We start from the raw sequence: 23,774 nt of genomic DNA, 5'->3' as shown, positions 1-23,774 counted from the left end.
ACATGATGACTCCTCATGTACACATTGTAAACACTTCTCAAGGTATGCTGGCTTTTAGGAGTAAGATATGAAGTCCTGCTATGTCCAATTAAAGCATTTCCATCCCATGGGCTTCTTCAGTTCCCCCCAGCCCATGCTGAATTGTATTTTAAGAGTCAGACAATGTCAATGTCAAGTCAATGTGCTATTTTGGTTATACATTGGTCGGCATGGAATTTAGGGAAAGGCATAAAACACACTTTCCCTATGCAGGGAAAGTGCACAGGAGCAGAGGTTACTGCTGTGGCCTCCGTTTTCCCCTCCCCCACCCCCATCCGTGACATTTGCAATTGCATGAGGCCTTGCAAAGAGGTCACCCATGTCGGCCCCTGTCAGTCTTGATTATACTTGGAAGAAGTGGTCAAATGACAGCCAGAGGGAGGATTACTTTGAAAAGTCAACCCTGATGGGCAAAGTGCCTAAGCCCCGCTCTGCGCTCTCTGCATGTCCTTCAAGTGTTGAAGAAGAGCCTGTAGGCATCATCTCCACCCATATGCAAAGCTACATGTTCATTACCCACATCCAAAGCACACTGTGTTAATATCAGACTTGGTTGAAGAGCATGACAACAGCCTTCATTCAAATATATGAAAGCCTCTTGTGTGCCAGGCACCCTTAAACAAAGGCTTTTTTTTTTTTTGAGACAGAGTCTTGCTCTGTCACCCAGGCTGGAGTGCAGTGGCATGATATGGCTCACTGCAACCTCCGCCTCCTGGGTTCAAGTGATTCTTCTGCCTCAGCCTCCTGAGTAGCTAGGATTACAGGCATGTGCCATCAGGCCAAGCTAATTTTTGTATTTTCAGTAGAGATGGGGTTTCACCATGTTGACCAGGCTGGTGTCAAATTCCTGACCTCAAGTGGTCCGCCTGCCTCAGCCTCCCAAAGTGCTGGAATTATAGGCATGAACCCCTGGACCCGGCCAAACAAAGGATTTTTAAGGCCTCACATTGTCTGGTATTCTTTTTATTTCATAGAAGAGGAAATGAGATTAAAAAGATCAAAACTTGCCCAAAGTTACACAGCAACTGTAAGAATTAGCATTAGGGCTGGGTGCGGTGGCTCATGCTTGTAATCCCAGCACTTTGGAAGATCTTGAGTCCAGGAGTTGGAGACCAGCCTGAGCAACACAGTGAAACCCTGCCTCTACAAAAAAATTAAAAACGTAGCTGGGTGAGGTGGCACAAGCCTGTAGTCCTAGTTACTTGGGAGGTTGAGGTGGGAGGATCCCTTGAACCTAGGAGTTCAAGGTTCCAGTGAGTTATGATCATGCCACTGCACTCTAGCTTGGATAACAGAGTGAGACCTTGTCTCTAAAAAACTCAAATTAAAAATTAAACAAAAAACAGAGGATTACTATGTTCTGGGGATTGAACAGTGAACAAGATATATGCAAGACCTTCTGGCCTAGGAAAAGCTAGATAGTTATGATCCACTGAGGTCTGTGCAACTTGAAGATGCTAAGGTGCATTCTGGGAGCTCAGAGCAGGACTACTACCTAGCATGGGAGGGAGGGAGGACAGGGAAACTCTCGGAGGATGTGGCATGGAAAGGAAGAGGACTTAGCCAGGTGGAGGGCTGGGGGTGGTGGGTAGAGAATAACTGTCTTGGGTCTTCTTTTTCTTGGCTTTTGACTTGGGAATGAGAATGTGATGCGTTCCAGGAAGGAGCAGCAGCTCAATGCTGGCAGGATCAGAGCGCATGGAGAGAAAGGAAGTGTGTCCAGGGGAAAAAAGAGCCTCATGGTCCCTAACTAAGGAATTAGGACTTGATCCCAAGGCTAGAAAAGGCGTTAAGTAAGGTTTGGTAGTCACACTGTGTTTCTCACTCTGGACTTTGAGTCTCCCTTCAATGCAGCCCCCACGGTGCCATGACAAGCTTGTATATAAGCATTTTAAAGGCCGAAGTCGAGCTCTTCCTGCTAATCCAGGAACCAATTTCAGTCTTCAGAGTTGTGCACTGGTTTGTCTAAGAACCGTGACTTGTTTGTGTAGGAGTGCCAAGGTAGACTCATTCTGGACCTGATACCTAGGATGGCTAAATGACACACATCTATAGGATAAATGAAGCATGAGGGATTTACAGTGTTTTAGAAGAAATTTTACACTAGCAGAAAATGTGAGTATTGAGAAAAACACTAGGAGATGGTACACAAATATGCACATAGAAGGGCCTGGTAATATAAGTCTCTCCTTTCTATCTATCTATCATCTATCTGTCTGTCTGTCTATTATCTACCTACCTACCTTTATGTTTGTCTATTATCTATCTTCTACCTATCTACCTTTTTCTGTTTATCTATCATCTATCTTTCTATCTATCTATCTACCTTTATCTGTCTCTGTCTCGCTCTCTGTCTTCTATCTACCTACCTACCTTTGCTATCTACCTACCTATTTGTCTATCATCTACCTACCTACCTTTATCTATCTATCCATCTATCCATCTTCTACTTACCTTTGTCTATCATCTACCTACATACCTACATCTATTTGTTCTGTCTATCTATCATCTATCATCTACCTACTTGTATCTGTTTGTCTATCAATCATCCTGGGGAAATCAATCAATCAATCAATCAATCATCCCTGGGGAAATAGGATCTATCTATCTATCTATCTATCCTCCATCTATCTACCTACCTGCCTTTATTTGTCTGTCAATCAATTAATCAATCATCCCTGGGGAGATAGGATCAATCAATCAGTCATCCCTGGGGAAAATAGGACCAGGAAGAAATTTTAATGAGCAAGTACTGCTTTTATCATCAGAGAGTATGTTAAAGATTTCTTAACCTACCCAAAGATACATGAACACTTATGCTTAAGAACAGAAATTTATTTCACACCACTGAAACATCAAAAAATCATTACTGGCCTTCACCTGAGTGGTCTTTTGAGTTACACATAATTTAAACAGAGGTAGGGACTAGAAAAACAACACAGCAGAAACCCAAAGGTACAGCTGTCAGTTAATATCAGTGTCAGTGATATTAATAACAGCTGTCAGTTAATACCAGCTGGTCCTCATCACAGGCTGTTCGCAAGCCTGTACCTTCACTTTCGGCCTTGGTTCCTGCCTCCTTTAGAATAGTTTTAATAAGAACATGAACAATATGGAACAGGAAACTTTGTTACTCTTTCAAAATTAAGCTAGTCCAAAATAACATCATTTGTATCATAGGGAAGATGACATATGCAGGGTGTGCGCTCAGTGTTATAAGACAGTGTATGTATGTGTGGCTTAGATAAGCCTTTCAAACGAAAGACTTCTTCCAGAGTTGTAGATTCATTGCTGGCGGCTTGGAAAATAGCGTTCATGGTTTAGTTCCCAAATCCGAAGTCTTCCCCGCCAGGGGACATCCGAGGCAAGGTCCTGCCACCTGGAGACAGAGGTCGGGGCGTACGTGGGCCCGGTCCATCCTCCACTTGCTTCCTGACCTTTACATCTGAGTCTGTGAGTTGGCTTCTGACATGAAATATGGGTTTCTCTTTTCCAGGCTCTTTTTCTTTTCGTCCTCATCAAATTGAGCTTCAATCTCTGCTGGATTGATGTAAGTATAGAATCCAGCCATGATGGCAAAAATTACACAGACGACCAGAAGCAACGCGGCAAATAGAACGTACTCAGCCCACTTTGGAGAAATCAGAGTTTAGCAGGAAAAAGAACAAAAATAATACAGGTCATAGTGATGAATATCTGGTGTGTACATTTTCTTGCTTATGTGCCTATGGAGAGTGCTTTGAAATTAAATCTTGGAAAATTGGTAGGCAACCGATACACATACAGTATTCTCGAATGTCCAAGATAGATAGATGCTAATATAGACAACATGTTTTCAACAGCCCTGGGGTACAGAAACAACAGACTTTGGGAGGATAAGAGAAAATTTCTGAAAAACCCAATCCTTAAGACATATGGCTGGACTCTGGAAAGATGGAGACCCAGAGAACACCGAGCAGTACCCACGAGGGGAGATGAATGTGCTGAACTCCAGCAAGTGAAAAGCGTCACGTTCCCCCTTGGAAACACCTGCAGCTCATAAGCACATGGCATTAGCACATCCGCTGCTGGGACCTGGTGCAGGAAGTCATGAAACGGATGGGCTAACAGCTCCCTTATGAGGTAGACACGCCACAGTGCAGAAGGAAAACGTTTAAGTATCAGTAAAGCCCTTGCTTAATTTCAGCTGGAAAAATTATAACCATCTCCAGGATGGGTTTAACTTCAGGTGAAAGTTAAAGTCTGAAAGCTGCAGGATGGCGGGGCGCAGTGGCTCACGCCTGTACTCCCAGCACTTCGGGAGGCCGAGGTGGGCGGATCATGAGGTCAGGAGATCGAGACCATCCTGGCCATGGTGAAACCCCGTCTCTACTAAAATACAAAAAATTAGCCAAGCGTGGTGGTGTGTGTCTGTAGTCCCAACTACTCAGGAGGCTGAGGCAGGGGAATCACTTGAACCCGGGAAGTGGAGGTTACAGTGAACCGAGTTCGTGCCACTGCATTCCACCCTGGTGACAAAGTGAGACTCCATCTCAAAAAAAAAAAAAAAAGTTTCAGGATAACACGTGTGTCTGCTTTGCAGCTACTAAGCCGCATTCACTGAAGCTAGGAGAGATGTTTCCCTTGATAGAAAACCACATGAGGGCGACTGCAAGTTAATCCATTCCAGCTGTTTTGGTTGTCAATTTCCAGCTGCGTTAACACCAAGTGGAAATAAGAAGAATCAGCAGATACTTTGCCATAAGGTTATTTGCGAACAGTCCCGTCTGGCTGGTCTGGCAGTTGAATCCAGCCATTAGCCCAGATGACCACACAGACTAGTCAGATGGCTAGGGAGGGCCACCACGATGACCATGAATAGAAAGACAGAGGTATGCCAATCTCCTCTCCCAGCCCGTACCTGTTTGCTGAACTGGCCAGCCCCTGCCACGATGAGCACGATGATGTTGCCGACAGCCACCGTCAGGAGCCATCCCGCCTGAAGCACCGACTTCATGTTGGAAGGAGCCTGAGGAAGCAAAGCAAAGTGAGTCCCCCTCCAGGTCTCGCCCTCCGAGCAGAACACAACTTCCCAATGAGCATTTCGTTAAGCAGGCCACCCTAACAATGCACCTGAAAACTCAGGTGGCCTCAATGTGAAAAGGATCATCACTTGGGTAACAAGACACCCAAACACTCACAGACGAGCAGACAAGAATCCTTGTGTTTCACGCTCCACATCCTTGCAAAGCTGTCCTCTTAATTACATGGACACATCTACAGATGAGCTGATCCTGTTTCCACAGGAAAGCTTCCAAGCAAAGCCACCCAGCCTGGCACAGTCCCCCCTAAAACACAGGCTGCTCTCTGGGCTGCAAACTTGCCCTTCTGTGGCTTTCCTGCCGCATCTCCAAAATCTCTCTTCAAACACCTGTCACCTGTATTACAATTATCTCCTTTATTAGACTGTGAGATTATCACAGAAAGGGATTTTCCAGCTCATCTTGGCCTCTTTACTATAAAAACGGATGGTACGAGGCACATATAGTTATATGCCTGTAACTATAGTTTTGACAACGCAGTTCAAAAATTCAGCTCTAACTTGGGTAATAAAACCTGACTCATTAGTCTAACACACTTAAAAGCAATACTTTCTGACTTTTTTTTTGAGGCAGGGTCTTGCTCTGTTGCCCATGTTGGAGTGCAATAGTGTGATCACAGCTCACTGCTGCCTCAGACTCCTGGGTTTAAGCAATCCTCTTGCCTCAGCCTCCCAAGTAACTGGGACCACAAGCATGCTGTACCATGCCCAGCTAATGTTTATTATTTTTAGAGCTAGACCTTATTTGGTATGTTTACTGGGAGCTATAGAGATCTCAACCAAACCTATCATGAGGACACAGACGTGTAATTGAGCTGTTTTATGAATGGTTGGTTACATTTGGTTGTTTCAGAATGGAGAATCTCCTGACCTTCATAATCCTGGTAGCAATCAGTAATAAATAAGGACACTAAATGTCTAGGGTATGACTGTGAGACTACAGACACATAGGAACACATGTTCTTGCAAAGCTTAACAGAGTAATAATTCTTTTTTTTTTTTTGAGACAGAGTTTTGCTTTTGTTGCCCAGGCTAGAGTGCAATGGCATGATCTCAGCTCACTACAACCTCTGCCCCTCTGGGTTCAAGAGATTCTCCTGTCTCAGCCTCCTGAGTAGCTTGGATTACAGGCATCAACCTCCATGGCTGGCTAATTTTTTGCATTTGTAGTAGAGATGAGGTTTCACCCTGTTGGCTAAGCTGGTCTCAAACTCCAGACCTCAGATGATCTACCCGCCTCAGCCTCCCAAAGTGCTGGGATTACAGGCATGAGCCACTGTGCCTGGCCGGTAATAATTCCTTTTTTTTTTTTTTTTTTTTTGAGATGGAGTTTCACTCTTGTTGCTCAAGCTAGAATAAAATGGTGAGATCTCAGCTTACTGCAACCTCCGCCTCCTGGGTTCAAGTGATTCTCCTGCCTCAGCCTCCCAAGCAGCTGGGATCACAGGCATGCGCCACGATGCCTGGCAAATTTTGTATTTTTAGTAGAGTTGAGATTTCTCCATGTTGGCCTGGCTGGTCTCAAACTCCCGATCTCAGGTGATCCGACCACCTTGGCCTCCCAAAGTGCTGGGATTACAAGCTTGAGCCACCTCGCCAGGCCCAGTAATAATTCTTATTCAGTAAAGACGACACTTGGTGATTTCAGAGACCTCACTCTATGGAAGATACCATAATGCTTTCTAGACTTTTTAAAAACTAAAAACATACAGTTATTCCCGATTTACATTCAGTCCTATCAGCATTTTCTGCAAGCGGGGGTATAGCAGACGGGTGGTAAATGCAACAAACAAGAAACCTGAGAATAGGAGAATTCCAGTCCCGTGACGGAGAAGACCACTTCGCCACAGGTGAGAAGAAAATACTGCGGGATTTGCAGAGCCATGTTAACCGTGTTGGCTGCAATATCTTCAAACGTCTTCACTTCGGGGCAGCCGTCATTCTGAGGCAGTAAGGCAAAAGCAGAAGAAGAAATGAAAGTCGAGCTTGCTTCTAAAATAAACATCGTTCAAACAGGTAAACTGAGATTGACCTTGTAGGGTTACATCATGTGATTTATCAAGTACATACACACTTTAAATGTAAGGCAACACTGCATTTTACACTTGTGACGGATTTGAAGGTAAGTTCACTAGCATTTTCCTTTTAGATAAAAGAGTAGGTTGGAAGTCATTTGAAAACACTGCCCTCTCTTTGAACTATGAGTTCCTTAAGTCCATGTTAATAGCCTACAAGGAAGCATCAGACATTGGTTAATATAAACTGTCATCCAGGGGAAGTCAATCTGTTTAGATTCCTTCTATTGATTAAGTCAACAATGAGTTAAGAATTAGCCTAGTGAATTAATTCTAAGCCCATTTAAAATACAGATCCTAATATCACTCTAGTTAAGTCATCAATATGTTCTAAGTGTTTGGGAGCCTTCCTATCAATCAAGTTCGAGCAGACGTTCTGATACAATGAAGCGAGTTACTAACCTTCTTTTGGATTACATAGGTATAAGCACTACCGAATTCAAGGTAGAGAGTATTGAAATTAGTTTCACACTGTGGTGGAATCTCTGTTGAGTTTATTGTGTAGCCTTTTCTATCAAAAGAGAGAAAATATTGCTTAACACTCTTGTCATTAAAAGTTTCAATATATTTTTTAAAGAAAAATCCTTGAACTTTGGAGTGAAGCATTCAGTCTAGGTACTTACCTGCCAGAAGGAAAGAATTGATACTTGCTGGCATTGTAGCTGCTGATATTTGCAAAAACTTTCCCACTCATGGTGATGGTGATGAGGTCATTATAAGTATTTACAAATCTGAAACAGAAAACCATCTGTCTTGAAACTGAACTACGAAATGATACATCCTAGGTCACAGTGCACGCACTTGAAGTTGAGCAATACTCCCTATTTTGAGGAAGTTTAAGATGTTTTCAGAAGATTTCTAGAGAATAAAGACAGAAAGTGAACAACCTTAGGTTTATCCCTCTCACCCACTCATGAGAACACATGTGAAAGAATGTATTTAACAGAGTGTTTATATGTGCTAGGTACTACTCGGAGTACTTTGTAAATCTAACCTCGTTCAGTATGTTGGGATATTAAGCAGGGACTGAAGTAGGTACTGGCCTCTTCCCTTCAAGAAGCTAGCCATGCCTTTGTGTTCCTCGCTTCAAAAACTTTATTCATTTTTGAGAGGGAGTCTCGCTCTGTCACCCAGGCTGGAGTACAGTGGTGGGATCATGGCTCACTGCAACGTCTGCCTCCTGGGTTCAAGCAATTCTCCTGCCTCAGCCTCCCGAGTAGTTGGGATTACAGGCATGTGCCACCATGCCCAGCTCATTTTTGTGTTTTTAGTAGAGACAAGGTTTCGCCATGTTGGCCAGGCTGGTTTTGAACTCCTGACCTCAGGTAAGTCACCTGCCTTAGCCTCTTAAAGTGCTGGGATTATAGGTATAAGCCACTGCTCCCAGCCAGAAACTTTAGAGCTTGAGTAGTTAAAGACCAAAACCAGATGCTGCCTAGTTCCTAAAAGATAGACCCCAGTTCCTAAAAGACATCCCCTTTCTCTGGGGGTTGAGGAGGAAAGCCCACCGACTTCCTACCTCTAGGAGCCTCAGGTAGGGAAGGGCACCTGGGATTAGAGAGGAAGAAAGGGGCCAACCCGGTAACAAGAGACATTGTTTTAGTCTTTTTTAGAGATGAGGTCTTGCTCTGTTGCCCGGGTTAGAGTGCAGTGATGCAATGATAGTTCAATCCAGCCTCGAACTCTTGGCCTCAAGTTATCCTCCCACCTTAGCCTCCTGAGTAGCTGAGACTACAGGTGTGTGCCACCATGCCTGGCTGATTTTTATTTTTGTAGAGACGAGGGTCTTGCTGTGTTGCCAAGGCTGGTCTCAAACTCCTGGCCTCAAGGGAGCCTCCCTCCTCAGCCTCCCAAAGCACTGGGATTATGGGTATGAGTCACTACACCTGGCTTAGAGATAGCTTTAAGGAATCCCCTTCAGAGGGTGGAGGCCTGTGTGGTCCTGGAGTGACAGTGGTCGGCATCCCGCTGGAATACAGCTTTGAATGGAATACCCAATAAGACTGGCTTCCAGGCCCAAGGCTTCCTGTCTCTACAAAGTCCCATGTGGCTATGCTTCACACGGAAGCAGGTAAGTTGTTTGCCTCGGACCATACGGAGGGTGAACAGCACGGATGGCTGATGACAGACCCCTTCCATAGCTGTTCCAGGCTACAGACGACCCTGAAACTCTCACATAACCCTAGTGACCAGGAGGGTGCTGCCCAAAACAAGACCAGTTGATTTTTTTCCTACCAAACATGTGAGTGAAGACCTATGGCAGAGTATCCAGTGCAGAGAACAGTAAGTCACACTAGTGTACACCTCAGCAGCGTAAGGAACAATTTCACCTTTCCATCCCTCAAATAGGGGGCCAAGTTTCATCAGCTCTGTGGCAACAAATAATACTGGTCAAACTCTAGGTGCTGGGAGAAAATTTCTATGAATTAAACTCAGGCCCTGAAGTCCTGAGGCCTTCTACTTGGTGTCATTTGATAGGAGATTCATATAGAAAATGGAGCCTGAGACAGATCCACATGCAGCTTAGCTAGAGTTCACACTGCTCTAGGCTGTAAGAGCTGCTTTTATCAAAGATGAAGATCATCTACACCAAAGACAGAGCGGGCGGAGTATGGGTCTAGGAAGCAGACCTTTGGGGCTGAGGCCTGGCTTCATAAGTTATCAGCCACAGACTCGGAATGAAACCCATCCCTAAGGCTAGAGGACGATGAGCTGCCTGGCATATGTCTTAGGGCTGTTGCAACAAGAAATGAAAACATGGCTGGGCATGGTGGCTCACACCTGTAATCCCAGCATTATGGGAGGCCCAGGTGGGTGGATCACGAGGTCAGGAGTTCAAGACCAGCCTGGTCAACATAGTGAAACCCTGTCTCTACTAAAAATACAAAACATTAGCTGGGCGTGCGGTCGTGTACGCCTGTCATCCCAGCTACTCAGGAGGCTGAGGCAGGAGAATTACATGAACCCGGCAGGCAGAGGTTGCAGTGAGCTGAGATTGCACCATTGCACTTCAGCCCGGGTGATAGTGTGAGACTCAGTCTTGCAAAAAAAAAAAAAAAAGGAAAACACAGTCAGGAGTCACTTAATGATGGGACCAGTTCTGTTGAGAAATGCGTCAGGAGGTGACTCTGTGGTGATGGGAACTTTGTAGCAGACACTTACACACACCCAGACGGTGCAGCCTTTACACGCCTCGGCTGCACGGAACGCTGGAGGCAACTGTGACACAGTGGTAAGGATGTGCGCATCTGAACATGTCTCAACATTCCCATTCTTTCCTCCCCGGACCTCTGGGAGCCTCGCATCTGCTTTCTGTCTCTAGGGCTCTGCCTGCCGCTTCATTTCAATGGAGTCATTCAGCGCAGGTCTCTGTGACCAGATTCTCTCTTAGCATACTGACGTTCGTATTTGTTCATATTGTGGCACGTATCTGAGCTTCATTCCTTTTTATGACCAACATTCCATCGTATGGATAGACCACATTTTCTCAGCTGATGGGCACTGGATTTGTTTGCATGTTTTGTCTATTGTGAGTAATGTTGCAATGAACGTAAATGCACAAGTTTTTTGTGTGGACATGTTCTCATCTCTTCTGAGTGACAACTCACATGTCACATTTGGTAGGCTTCCAAATTAACCACCTGGGGAAAGTCTCACAATGCATGGCTTATATCCTGTCCCTGAGTAAAGAGTCTTATCATGAGTCCCTCCTATCTTACCGTGTTGATGTACTGATTAATACATAACTCACTAATACTGAAAAGGACACTGATTTGCTTCTGAGTCATAGAGTTTTACTGATTGTCTTGTGCTAAAACATTTTAGCCCGTATGCTGTCACCTGCAGCCAGTGATCATAACTTCTGTATTATAACCTCCGATGAAAATGGAAAGCTCTAATTTGAGGAGTCTCCTTCCCTTCTCATAATACCTTTTTCTTCTCTTTTTTAAGACAGGGCCTCACTCTGTCACCCAGGCTGGAGTGCAGCGGTGCAATCATGGCTCACTGCAGCCTTGAACTCCTGGACTCAAGCAATCCTCTCACCTCAGCCTCCTAAGTAGCTAGGACTGCAGGAGTGCCTGGCTCATTTTTTAATTCTTATTTTTGTAGAGAGGGAGTTTCGTTTTATTGCCCAGGTTGGTCCTGAACTCCTGGCCTCAAGTGATTCTCCTGCCTCCACCTCCCAAAGTGCTGGGATTATAGGCGTGAGCCACCACACCCGGCCTTCCTAAACCTTCCTGTAGGAGCCTTCCAACTCACAGTGGACTCCAGGACATGCCCAACTTTGCTGGTGTCTCTTTCCAGGTTGATCGTCACATTTGGCTTCCAATAAATCAAATTACTTCTGCCTCAGCAGTCTGAATTTTGGTCAAAATGGTTATATACTTAGGAGTGAAACTGCTGAGTTATACAGTAAAACTCTATGTTAACCATTTCAAAGAACTGTTTTTCAAGGTGGCTGTACCATTTTAGATTTCCACCAGCAGTGAATAAGGCTTCTAATTTTTTTTTTTTTTTTGAAGTCTCACTGTGTCACCCAGGCTGGAGTGCAGTGGCACCATCATGTCTCACGGCAGCCTCAACCTCCCAGGACTCAGGTGATCCTCCCATCTTAGTTTCTCAAGTAGCTGGGACACACTACCACACCTGGCTAATTTTTGTATTTTTGTGATAGAGACAGGGTTTTGCCATATTGCTCAGGCTGGTCTTGAACTCCTGGGTTCAAGCAATCAGCCGGCTTCGGCCTTCCAAAGTGCTGGGATTACAGGCATGAGCCACCGTACCCAGCCAAGGCTTCCAGTTTAACCACATCCTTAATAACACCCGTTATTGTCTATCTTTTTTTTTTTTTTTTTTGGAGATGGAGTTTCACTCTTGTTGCCCAGGCTGGAGTGCCATGGCACAGTCTCAGCTCACTGCAACCTCTGCCTTCCAGGTTCAAGTGATTTTCCTGCCTCGGCTTCCTGAGTAGCTGGGATTACAGGCACCTGCCACCATGCCCAGCTAATTTTTGTATTTTTAGTAGAGACGGTATATTTCAGTTTCACTGTGTTGGCCAGGCTGGTCTCAAACTCCTGGCTTCAGGTGATCCGCCCACCTCGGCCTCCCAGTGCTGGGATCACAGGTGTGAGCCATGATGCCCCGCCTACTGTCTATCTTTTTGCTCAGAACCTAGAAGGTACGCAGTGGTATCTCATCATGGTTTTAACTCGCATTTCCCTAAACACTAACAACTTTGAGCATATTTTCACGTGCTTATTGGCCATTTGGATATCTTTTTTGAAGAAATATCTATTCAAATTCTGTGCCCATTTTGAAAATTGGGTTGTCTTTTCAGTACTGAGTTGTGAGAGTTCTTTATATATTCTGTCCCTTATCAGATGTATGATTTGTAAATATTTTCTCTCATTCTGTGGGTTGTTCTTTCAATTCTTGATGACATCATTTGCAGGACAAAAGTTTTCAATTTTTATAAAGCCAAAGTCATTTTTTCTTTTTGTCACTTGTGTTTTGGTCTTCTATAAATTTCACTGTTTTGGTTATGTGAAAGAAAGTAGAACTTCAGGACCCCAAAGTCGCTATGTCAAAGAGAAAGCCAAGCTTTGGAACAGCCACACAATACTGGCTTCCTTTAGCTCTCAGATGGCTGTAATTTTACAACCCTGTGTCACAGCCTCATGGTAAGCCGGCTTCCCACAGTGACAGAAGGCCACACATCTCCCCAGGGGGCCTCCCTCTCAAACTGCTCACCCCCTAAACCTTTTAGGATTTAAGTCTTTGATCCATTGAGTTAATTTTTGTGGAGAGGATCAACTTCAGTCTTTTGCATGTGAATATCCAGTGGGTCCCAGCACCGCTGGATGAAAGCTTCACAATGTATAAATGAAGTTTTGTTTTTTAAATCAAATTTTGGTCAATTATGTCCCACTGATACTCCCTTCTTGAAGTATCTTTTTCAGGATGACAGTGATGAAAAACAAGGGTTGAAATGAACTGAACTTAAAGCCAGGCCTTTGCATAGCTGTTTTCAAATCTTATATTGAGATTTTTAGAAATGAATGAAGCATATTTCAACCACCTTATCTACACGAATGATTTCTGTACTACTAATGAATAAAAATATTTGTAAAATATTGATCAAAAACTTTTCTCATCCTCTTTATGTTTATTTTTTGTGTATTTATGAAGCATATATTAATTTGGCACAATTTACACATACCATTTGTAAAGGATACCATATTCATACACAATGGGTGCATGCTCAAAATATGTTCATTAAATGTGACAAGAAGTTTAAAAAAAATCACTGCCCTAGAGAAACTTCCTACATGTGGACAGAGACAGGTAAGAATGTGAATTTTGGCATTGTTTGGAAAAATCGGTATCCCTAAATGTCTTTGAATAAAAGGAATGAATAAATTGCAGTATATCCATGTAATGGAATACTATACAGCGGTTAAGCGATTGGATAAAAGATGCATGTATCAATATGGCTAAATGTAAAGTAACATATTTGATAACGTGATTGATGACACTGCAGAATGACATCCACACAGGACAGTCACTTTTTTATTTAGTGTGAAAATGTGCCTAACAATGTGTTGTTTATGGACACATACATATGGAGCAATGTAGAATGTTTCAAAAATGCATGAGAAAGATCATTATCAATTTCTCAACCAATTAATTTTTATATTTTAGATACAGGGTCTCACTATTTTGTCCAGGCTGGCGTCAAACTCCTGAGCTCAAGTAATGCTCCTGCCTCATCCTTCTAAGTAGCTAGGACCACAAGCATGCACCACTATGCCAGGCCCATTTTTTTTTTTTTTTTGAGACAAAAGTCCCACTCTGTCACCCAGGCAGGAGTACAATGGCGTGATCTTGGCTCACTGCAACCCCTGTGACCCAGGTTCAAGCCATTCTCTTGCCTCAGCCTCCCAGGCACATACCACCATGCCCAGCTAATTTTTTTGTATTTTTAGTAGAGACGGGGTTTCACCATGTTGGCCAGGCTGGTCTTGAACTCCTGACCTCAGATGATCTGCCTGCCTCAGCCTTCCCAGATGCTGGGATTACAGACGTGAGCCACCGCGCCCTGCCCAGGCCCAATTTTTGATGGAAGCATTGCCACTTTATTCCAAAGGTTCTATTTAAGGTAATCACTTAAGTCTTGCAAACTTACTGATACCATCTGATCAAAGGATTCCATTTTGCTTAAAATAGTATATACTCTTCCTTTAATTCTCATATTGCTTAGAAGCCTGACTTCCTGAAATTCTCCGTTGTTCTATTTCTCAGTTATTTTCTGACACCAATTTTCTAGAACTTCTTTTTTTAATGTGTTGTCTCTAGGGCATTACTGAAATAATAAAACCTTTGATCTATTAAAGATTTGATGTTACCAATTAAATTAAAAGGAAAAAAGCTTCCAGTTTATCTTTTGCCACACAGTTGGGGGTAAAGCAGTCAAGTGCTGCTAATCTCATGGGTCTGTCTTCTTTTCTAAGACCTCTTTGAAGACAATTTTTTAAAAATGAAGCTTTGGGGCTGGGCATGTTGGCTCATGCCTTAATCCCAGCACTTTGGGAGGCCAAGATGGGAGAATGAGGGAGATCACTTGAGGTCAGGAGTTCGAGATCAGCCTGGCCAACACGGTGAAACCCTGTCTCTACTAAAAATACGAAAACTAGTCTCTACTAAAAATACATGGTGACATGTGCCTGTAATCCCAGCTGCTTGGGAGGCAGAGGCAGGAGAATTACTTGAACTCAGGGAGCAGAGGCTGCAGTGAGCTGAGATTGTGCCACTGCACTCCAGCCTGAGCCACAGAGCGAGATTCTCTCTCAAAACAAAACAAAACAACAGAGCTTTAACAATACCAAAACAGGAAAGGATCCCCCAGTCTAAATTGATCAAAGTTAGGAAACATTCCTGAAGAAATGAAAGCAACGGAAACCACATTCTGAGGCAAAAGGGAAACTTCAGACGTGCTTCCAGCTCAGAATCAGACAGAAAGAGCAGGACAGGACAGGTGACCCCCGTCAGTATTTCCTTCCAGGTCAGCCACGGCAGCGATGTAGGAGCATGTGTCAGGGTCAGGAACGATCCCAAAAAGGCGGGAGAAGGGGCCAGGGGCTCAATAGCGTCACTCTCAAATTCACAGGCTGGAACCCTAACCTCTAGCACCTCAGTGGGACTGTATTTGGAGAGGTTTTTAAAGAGTTTACCTCTTTAAAAGTAATTAGGGTGGGTCTTAATCCAATGTGACAAGTGTTCTCATATGAAGAAACGATTAGGACACAGCCACACACAGAGAAAGGGCCATGTGAGGCCCTAAAAGGAAGGGGGTCTTTACAAGCCGAGGAGAGAGGCCACAGAAGAAACTAGCCCTGCTGGCATCCTGATCTTACACTTCCAGCCTCTGGAGCTGTGAGAAAATCTTTTTCTTTCTTTTCTTTTCCTTTTGTTTTGAGATGGAGTCTTGCTCTGTTGCCCAGGCTGGAGTGCAGTGCCATGATCTCGGCTCACGGCAACCTCTTCCTCCTGGGTTCAAACAATTCTTCTGCCTCAGCCTCCCCAGTAGCTGGGATTACAGGCGCCCACCACCATGCCTGGCTAATTTCTGTATTTTTAGTAGAGATGGAGTTTCATCAAGTTGGCCAGGCTGGTCTCGAACTCCTGACTTAGTGATCTGCCCACCTCGCCCTTCCAAAGTACTGGGATTACAGGTATGAGCCACTGTGCCCAGCCTGAGAAAATTAATTTCCATGTACATAAGCCGCCCAGCCTGTGCTATTTGGTCATGGCAGCCCTAGGAAGCTCATGCAGAAGGAAACAAAGGAAAGGAATGAAGGAACAAACAACAAAAAAAGAAAAAATGCGAAGAACCTCACGCTGGCAAGATGAATACAATTACAGCCCTGTTTATTTACAAGGCAGGGAAATTTGGGAACACCAAAGAGAAGATGCTGAAAGCTTCATGAGGAGAAACGGAAATCAACCACAAAGACTGGCAGATGCTTTTTTTTTTCTTTTTTTGTTTCTTTTTTTTAAAATCTTTAAGTCAAGCCTCCAAAGTTATGGAAGAAAATGGTGTCCAGCCAATGAACCAAGTGTGAGAACAGAAAAAGGCGTTTTCAGGTAAGCAACGACTTGCAGTTTACCTCCTATCTTCTCTTGACAATATATGTGGCCATACACTGCCACAAGACTAGAAAGAAGGCTGAGGAAGATGACATGGAATCCAAGAAAGAAAGGCATTATCCTGGCACACAGTGCAAAATTCTACCAGGACAGTGGTGTAGCACGATGACAGAGCCAGCGCTCCTGTTAGCTTTCAAAGAATGTACTGAAGAGCTGGTTTTTCGGGAGGGAAAGTGGATTCCTGGGATAACAGTATAATTAGGGAGCTGGTAACCTTGGAGACTGGGTAAAGGCTTATGTTTTTGTTAACAAGAGGCTAAATGGGTTGCCGGGGAAAAAAAATAGAAGCTGTGCAAGAAAGCCTTGGTCAAATTAAAGCAACCAAGACAGGTACCACTGAACAATTCACCAACGTAATAGGAGATCCCAGTGCATCTTGATATTCAAGACATTTTCAGTTGGGGGATACATTTTCAAGGATATAAAGTAACATTTTCTCTTGCAGACTGATCACAATTTTATTACATTGTAAATAACATTTATAGGGTCATACTGTAAATCCTATTTATTGATCTATTATTTAGATTCAGCCTAGCACAGGGAAAACACAGAAACATAAACCTAATAAATATTAACAACGAGAAGCAAACAGGAGGTGAGAAGAGAAGTGAAAGTCCATTTCACCACCATTTATATTAGTAAGTTTTCCTTTTTTTTGAGACAAGGTCTTGCTCTGTTGCCCAGGCTGGATTGCAGTGGCAAAGTCTCGGCTCACTGCAGCCTCCATTTCCCGGGTTCAAGCAATTCTCCTGCCTCAGCCTCCCTAGTAGCTGGGATTACAGGCATGTACATCATGCCTGACTAATTTTTGTATTTTTAATAGAAACAAGGTTTCACCGTGTTGACCAGGCTAATCTTGAACTCCTGACCTCAGATGATCCACCTGCCTTAGCCTCCCAAAGTGTTGAGATTACAGGCATGAGCCACCATGCCCAGCCTATGTTAGTAAGTTAATAGACATCGTCCCAAAATACACTTGAGTCTCTATTATTTTGTGTTTGAGTGCTAACTAGTAAAAGCTAAAATCAGAAATTATCAAAGTTGTGGCTACAGGGGATTGGAGACTGGGGCTGAAAGTTGAGGACAATAGGAGACCTATTCTCATTCCCCTCAATTTATTCTTATTAAAGATTTATTTATAGTAAATTGGCTTTTGGGGGTGTACAGTGCTATATAAATTTTAACATTATCTTGATTCATAAATACTGTTACAATCAGAATACATGGACCCCAAAATTGTGCTACCCCATTGTCAAACCTTTCCTCCACTCCTCACCCATGACAACCACTAATGTGTTCTGTGTCCCTGGAGTTTTTGGCTTTCTGAGAATGTCACGTAAATGGAATTATACATTGTTGTGTCAGTGTCACTTTTTTTGGGGAGTGGGACTGGGGAAGAGGGCAATTTCCAGTTTTAAACACAGAGCGACTGCAGAAGGAACCAGTGAGCTGCCCTCCCTTCCCCTTCTCCACCTCTCCAGTCACAGGTGTGAGAAAAGGAACTCCAGCCCAGGGCAGGACCAGCCCCTCCCCACACCCTCAATGTTTAATAAATCAAAGTGTGTAACTTTTTGAGGCTGGCTTCTTTCAAAGCACGATTCCTTTGAAATGCATTCACATGGCTGTGCGTGTCAAGTTTGTTCCCTTTTTGCTGAGTGGTGGATGTTTATGCATCCCCCACTGAAGGACATTTGGGTGATTTCCAATCTTTGGTGATTGTAAATAGAGCTTCTATAAACGTTCATGTGCAGGTTTTTATGTGAACACAGGTTTCCAGTACTCTAGGGTAAATATCTGAGAGTGGGATGGCTGGGTCACATGGTGAATGAATGTGTGTTTACCTTTATAAGAAACTGCCAAACTGTTTTTCAGAGGGGCGACACCATCTTGTCCTCCCACCAGCAATGCAAGGGAGTTCCAGGTGCCCCGCCTCCTCACCAACACTTGGTATTGTCAAGGTAAAAACAATTATTACCGCCACCTGATATGCGTGTTATGGTAACTCACTGTGGTTTTAATTTACAGTTCCCTTAAGAGCAATGCTATCGTTCATATGCTTATTTGTCATGTGTGTATATCTCCTCTGGTGACATGTCCAAATCTTTTGCTTTTTTAATTGGGTTATTTAAAATTAAAGTATACAAATTCGAGGTGAAAGAAGCCAGCCTCAAAACGTTGCACACTGTCTAATTCTATTTACATTGAGTTTTTAGAGTACTTTACATATTCTGGATACAAGTTCTTTGTCAGATATATGATTTCTAAATATTTTCTCCCAGTTTGTAGTGGATCTTTTCATTCTCTTCAGAGTGACAGTGGCTGGGTGCATGTATTCACATTTGTATTTAGATCTTAGTGTAGGCCCAGCGCAGTGGCTCATGTCTGTAAACCCAGCATTTTGGGAGGCAGGGGTGGGAGGATTGCTTGAGCTCAGGAGTTTGAGACCAGCATGGGCAACATAGTGAGACCCCATCTCCACCAAAAGTGAAAATTAGCTGGGCATGGTGGTATGTACCTATAGTCCCAGCTACTTGGGAGGATGAGGCAGAAGGATTATTTGATCCTAGGAAGATGAGGCTGCAGTGAGCTGTGACTGCACCACCGCACTCCAGCCTCGGCAGCAGAGCAAGACCCTGTCTCCAAAACAAAAAACAAAAAAAACCAAAGTGGCATTGACAGAACAAACGTTTCTAGTTTTGGTGAACTCTATCAGGTTTTTCTTCTATAGATTGTGTTTTTGGGGTCATATCCAAGAACCCAAGGTCATAAGAGTTTATGTTTCTTGTATATATTTTATAGTTTTATATTTTACTTGTAGATCTATGATGTATTTTGACTTAATTTTCATATAAGATGTGTAAGAATTTAACATAATTTTTATATATGAATTGCACATAAGATCTGAGGTTTAGTTGTCAAGTTCATTTCTTACATATGAACGTTCAAATGTTTCAACACTGATTGTTGAAAAGACTTCCCTTAATCCATTGAACTGTCTTTGCACCTTTGACAAAAATCGGTTGATGGGGTCTATTTCCGGATTATTCATTCATCTACGGGTCTACTTCTTTGCCAATACCACTTTGTCTCTGCTTTTTCTGTTTTTTTTTTTTTTTGAAACGGAGTCTCACTCTATGGCCAGGCTGGGGTGCAGTGGCGCAATCTCGGCTCACTGCAACCTCCTCCTCCTGGGTTCAAATAATTCTCCTGTCTCAGCCACCCGAGTAGCTGGGACTATAAGCGCACGCCACCTTGCCCAGAAAGTTTTAGTAGAGATGGGGTTTCACCATAGTTGGCCAGGATGGTCTTGATCTCTTGACCTCATGAACTGCCTGCCTCGTCCTCCCAAAGTGTTGGGATTACAAACGTGAGCCACTGTACCGGCCTACTTTGTCTTCATTACTGTAACTTTACAGTAAGTTTTAAAACTAGTGACTCACTGAATTCTTTTGCAAAATTATTTGAGCTATTCTTAGTTCCTATGCCTTTTCATATAAATTTTAGAAGCAGCTTGTTTATACCCATGGTTTTGATAGGCATGGCAATAATAAACCTACAGGTCAGCTTGGGGGAGGACTGACATCTTTACTATATTAAATCTTCTGATCATTGAACACAGCTGTCTCTCCATTTATTTAGCTTTTCACTGATTTCTTTCATAAGCAATTTTGTAATTTTCACTACTCAAATCCTGCATGTTTTGTTAGATTTATACCTAAGTATTTCATATTTTGCAGGGGGGAAGGGAGATAGGAGACTGTATACGTGAAATGGTTGTAAAATTTCAGATTCCAACTCTTCATTGCTAGTACATTGAATTGTGATGGATTTTTGTTTTGTTTTTACCCTTGTATCCTGTGACTTTTCTAAATTCACTTATTGATTCTATGAGCTGCTTTTGGTAGAGTCCTGGGGACTTTCTATATAGACAATTGTCATAGAGTAGAAATTTCTCTCTCTCTCTCTCTCTCTCTCTCTTTTTCTTTCTTTCTTTCTTGAGACAAGGTCTCATTCTGTCACCCAGGCTGAAGTGCAGTGATGGGATCACAGCTCACTGCAGCCTCAACCTCCCCAGGCTCAGGTGATCCTCCCACCTTAGCCTCCCAAGTGGCTGGGATTACAGGCACACACCACCATACTTAACTAATTTTTGTAGTTTTAGTAGAGACAGGATTTCACCATTTTAGCTAGGCTTATCTCAAACCCCTGGGCTCAAGAGATCTGCTGCCTCAGCCTCCCAAAGTGCTGGGATTACAGGTATGAGCCACCACACCCAGCCGATTGGAAATATTTTCATTTCTTCCTTTCCAATCTAGATGCTTTTACTTTTTTTTCTTGTATCTTTGCTCTTGCAACCAGAGAATGTTTAACAGGAGTGAGGAGAGTGGAAAAATCTTACCTTGTTCCTGATCTCAGTGGAGAGCTTTTACACTTTCACCATGAGGTATAATGTTAGCTCGAGTTTTTGTAGATGTCCTTTTTCAGGGTAAGGAAGTTCCCTTCTATTTCCAGTTTGCTGAGAGTTTTCGTCATGAATCAATGCTGAATTTTAACAAGTGCTTTTTCTTTATCAATTGATAAGATGATGTAGCTTTTCCTCTTTAATTTATTAAGATAATGGGTTATACAGATTGATCTTTTTAGAATATTGAGCCAGCCTTACATTCTTGGGACAAACCTGATAATCTCAGTTTATATCCTTGTTACATTTGGACTTTACTATGGGTATGCATTACTTCCATAAGAGGCTGAAAAAACTTAAATTTTAAAGAAATATACATACCTGATTCCATTTTCTCCTTTTTCTGGCTTCTGGTTAAGGCCATCCTTTACCTGAGAGAGAAAACAGTAATATAAAAATATTTTCAAAATCATATTCATTAGAATGAGTTTAGAGGAATATTTCAGTCTTTGAGAAGGCGGTATGGACACTTATCCTAGGAACTAAGGACATGATTACATCAGAAGGGCTCTGGAGGCTGGGCACAGTAGCTCATGCCTATAATCCCACAGGGAGGAGGATCACTTGAGCTTAGGAGTTTTGAGACCAGCCTGGGAGATGTAGTGAGACCTTGTCTCTATTAGAAATTAGCCATGTGTGGTGGTTCACACTTGTAGTTCTAGCTATTCAGGAAGCTGAGGTGGGAGGGAGAATCATTTGTTGAAAATGAATCTTGAGCCTGGGAGATCGAGGCGGCAGTAAGCTGGGATCACGCCACTGCACTCCAGATGGGGCAATAGGGGGAGATTGTGTCTCAAAAAACAGAAAGAAAAGAAAAAAAAGAAAAAAAAGAAAGAAAAGAAGTCTTCTGGGCCAGGCATGGTGGTTTGTGCCTGAAATCCTGGTGCGTTGGGAGAATCTCTTAGGTCTAAGGGTTTGAGACCAGCCTACGCAGCATAGTGAGATCCTGCTGAAAGTGATAAAAAGAAAGAAGAGAAGAAAGAGAAATAAAAGGAAGGAAGGAAGGAGAGAAGGAAGGAGAGAAAGAATGAGAGAAGCATAGAGAAGAGAAGAAAAGAAAGAAAGGAAGAAAGAAGAAGAAGGCTCCATTTCTTCAGCCCTGATTTTCTTTAAAGCTAACAGGAGCCTCTACAATTTTTGATCATTAGTTGCCAGTGCTTCCACAGAACACTGCTCTTCAAAACTTGAAACAAGCCACTCAGCAGCTCCCTAATTAAGCAAATGACCAACAGTCTCAATTCCAGATTGCAGTTCTGTAGAAGCTCACTTAAATGGACTTCACAGAATGTCCACAACTCCTTCATTTAGCTCAACTATTCCTTCATAGCTGCTGCTTCTTTTTGAGACAGGGTCTTGCTCTGTCACCCAGACTGGAGCACAGTGGCACAAACATGGCTAACTGCAGCCTCCACCTCCTGGGCTCAGGCAGTCCTCCCGCCCCAGCCTCCCAAGTAGCTGGGACTACAGGCATGCACCACCACACTCTGCTAATTTTTAAATTTTTGTAGAGACAGGGGTCTCACGGTGTTGTCCAGGTTAGACTTCATAGCTTTTTATGTGCAAATGGCATATCTAGAGCTCTATACTTTTTCATCAAGTATTTTCAAATAGTATTTTATTGCTTTTACATGGTAGATTTATTATATTTTTTCAGAGACTACTCTAAATTTCTATTTAGTGCACATTTTAAAATTCAGTGCAATTAAATATATATTTAAAACTATCTGAAAAAGTCCCTGAGAATTCACATATGTACTCCGTGACTTCTGCACAGACACGCATGTACATCCATGCACATACCCCATACAATGTTCAGAAGTTGTCTTTTAAAAAATTTCAGTTAATATTAACTTTTCCTATCCGCCAGTCATACTTTTATTGGAAGCCTGACTGGTGTTCTTGAAGAAGTTGTTGTGTTCCAGAAGAAGGAAGAAATTGAGGATGATCTAATATAATACTATATGGGAGTAGAACAAAGTCACGCCATAAAAAGCTGGGCCTCCAACATCACAAACAGCAAAGAGTCAGCTGTAGCCGTTCACGCACTTACCACCTGGTAGTGACTGGGGGCCCACACTAGAAGCGTGTGGCGCTGGCCCTGCTCAAAGCTGTCAGTTACGGCAGTGACTGGTGATCCAGGAGAAGAAATGTTTATGCTTGTCAGTTTGTTTACATCAAAAGTCATAAATCCATTTGTCTAGAGAGGGAGAGAAAGAGGCGTAGTTAATACCACAGAGTCTTGGCACTGTGCAACTCAGCACGGGAATAGCAGTTGTCTGACATTCCACATTTCCACGTTCATGTTCACAGATATCTAAAAATGCCTGTGGGGAGTTGGCATTTATTTGCCTCCGTTTCCCACCCACCCTTACAGACTCCATCATGAAATTTTTAGTACCACCACAGGAACGATACTTTTCACCAAGCATCTTACTTTTGCTTTTATAAAAATTAATACTATAGGCTGGGCGCGGTGGCTAACGCCTGTAATCCCAGCACTTTGGGAGGCCGAGGCGGGTGGATCACGAGGTCAAGAGATCGAGACCATCCTGGTCAACATGGTGAAACCCCGTCTCTACTAAAAATACAAAAAATGAGCTGGGCATGGTGGCGCGTGCCTGTAATCCCAGCTACTCAGGAGGCTGAGGCAGGAGAATTGCCTGAACCCAGGAGGCGGCGGTTGCGGTGAGCCGAGATCGCGCCATTGCACTCCAGCCTGGGTAACAAGAGCGAAACTCCGTCTCAAAAAAAAAAAAAAATTAATACTATAATAACAATTTCTACTGGTAGGCAAAGAGTAGCAACAGGGCAAAAGCAGCAGGCCTGGTGAAAATCAGTACTGAAGTGCTCCAAGCATTAGGAATTGTTTTTTTTTTTTTTTTCATTTAAGATTATTAGTTTGGCAAGGTCT

The 23,774-nt window shown here is 43.1% G+C and overlaps 1 protein-coding gene across 1 annotated transcript in view; it reads right to left on the bottom strand.

Annotated features, from left to right (window-relative positions):
- Positions 1-2,864: 2,864 nt before the first annotated feature.
- Positions 2,865-23,774, bottom strand: part of SLC15A1 (solute carrier family 15 member 1) — a 63,980-nt gene continuing 43,070 nt past the window's right edge. The window contains exons 17-23 of the mRNA XM_021667908.2: positions 22,914-23,060; positions 21,185-21,234; positions 7,818-7,925; positions 7,597-7,705; positions 6,918-7,061; positions 4,940-5,047; positions 2,865-3,670 (exon numbers count right to left, since the gene is read on the bottom strand). Of these exons, the coding sequence (XP_021523583.1) occupies positions 3,479-3,670; positions 4,940-5,047; positions 6,918-7,061; positions 7,597-7,705; positions 7,818-7,925; positions 21,185-21,234; positions 22,914-23,060 (858 nt within the window). The 3' untranslated portion in view covers positions 2,865-3,478. The remainder of the gene's footprint in view (positions 3,671-4,939; positions 5,048-6,917; positions 7,062-7,596; positions 7,706-7,817; positions 7,926-21,184; positions 21,235-22,913; positions 23,061-23,774) is intronic.

The sequence above is a fragment of the Aotus nancymaae genome, unplaced genomic scaffold (genome assembly GCF_030222135.1).
Source record: "Aotus nancymaae isolate 86718 unplaced genomic scaffold, 86718_ANA_hifiasm-v0.15.2.pri h1tg000048l, whole genome shotgun sequence".
NCBI classification, from domain to species: Eukaryota; Metazoa; Chordata; class Mammalia; order Primates; family Aotidae; genus Aotus; species Aotus nancymaae.
This window is presented reverse-complemented; position numbering and strand designations above follow the sequence as displayed.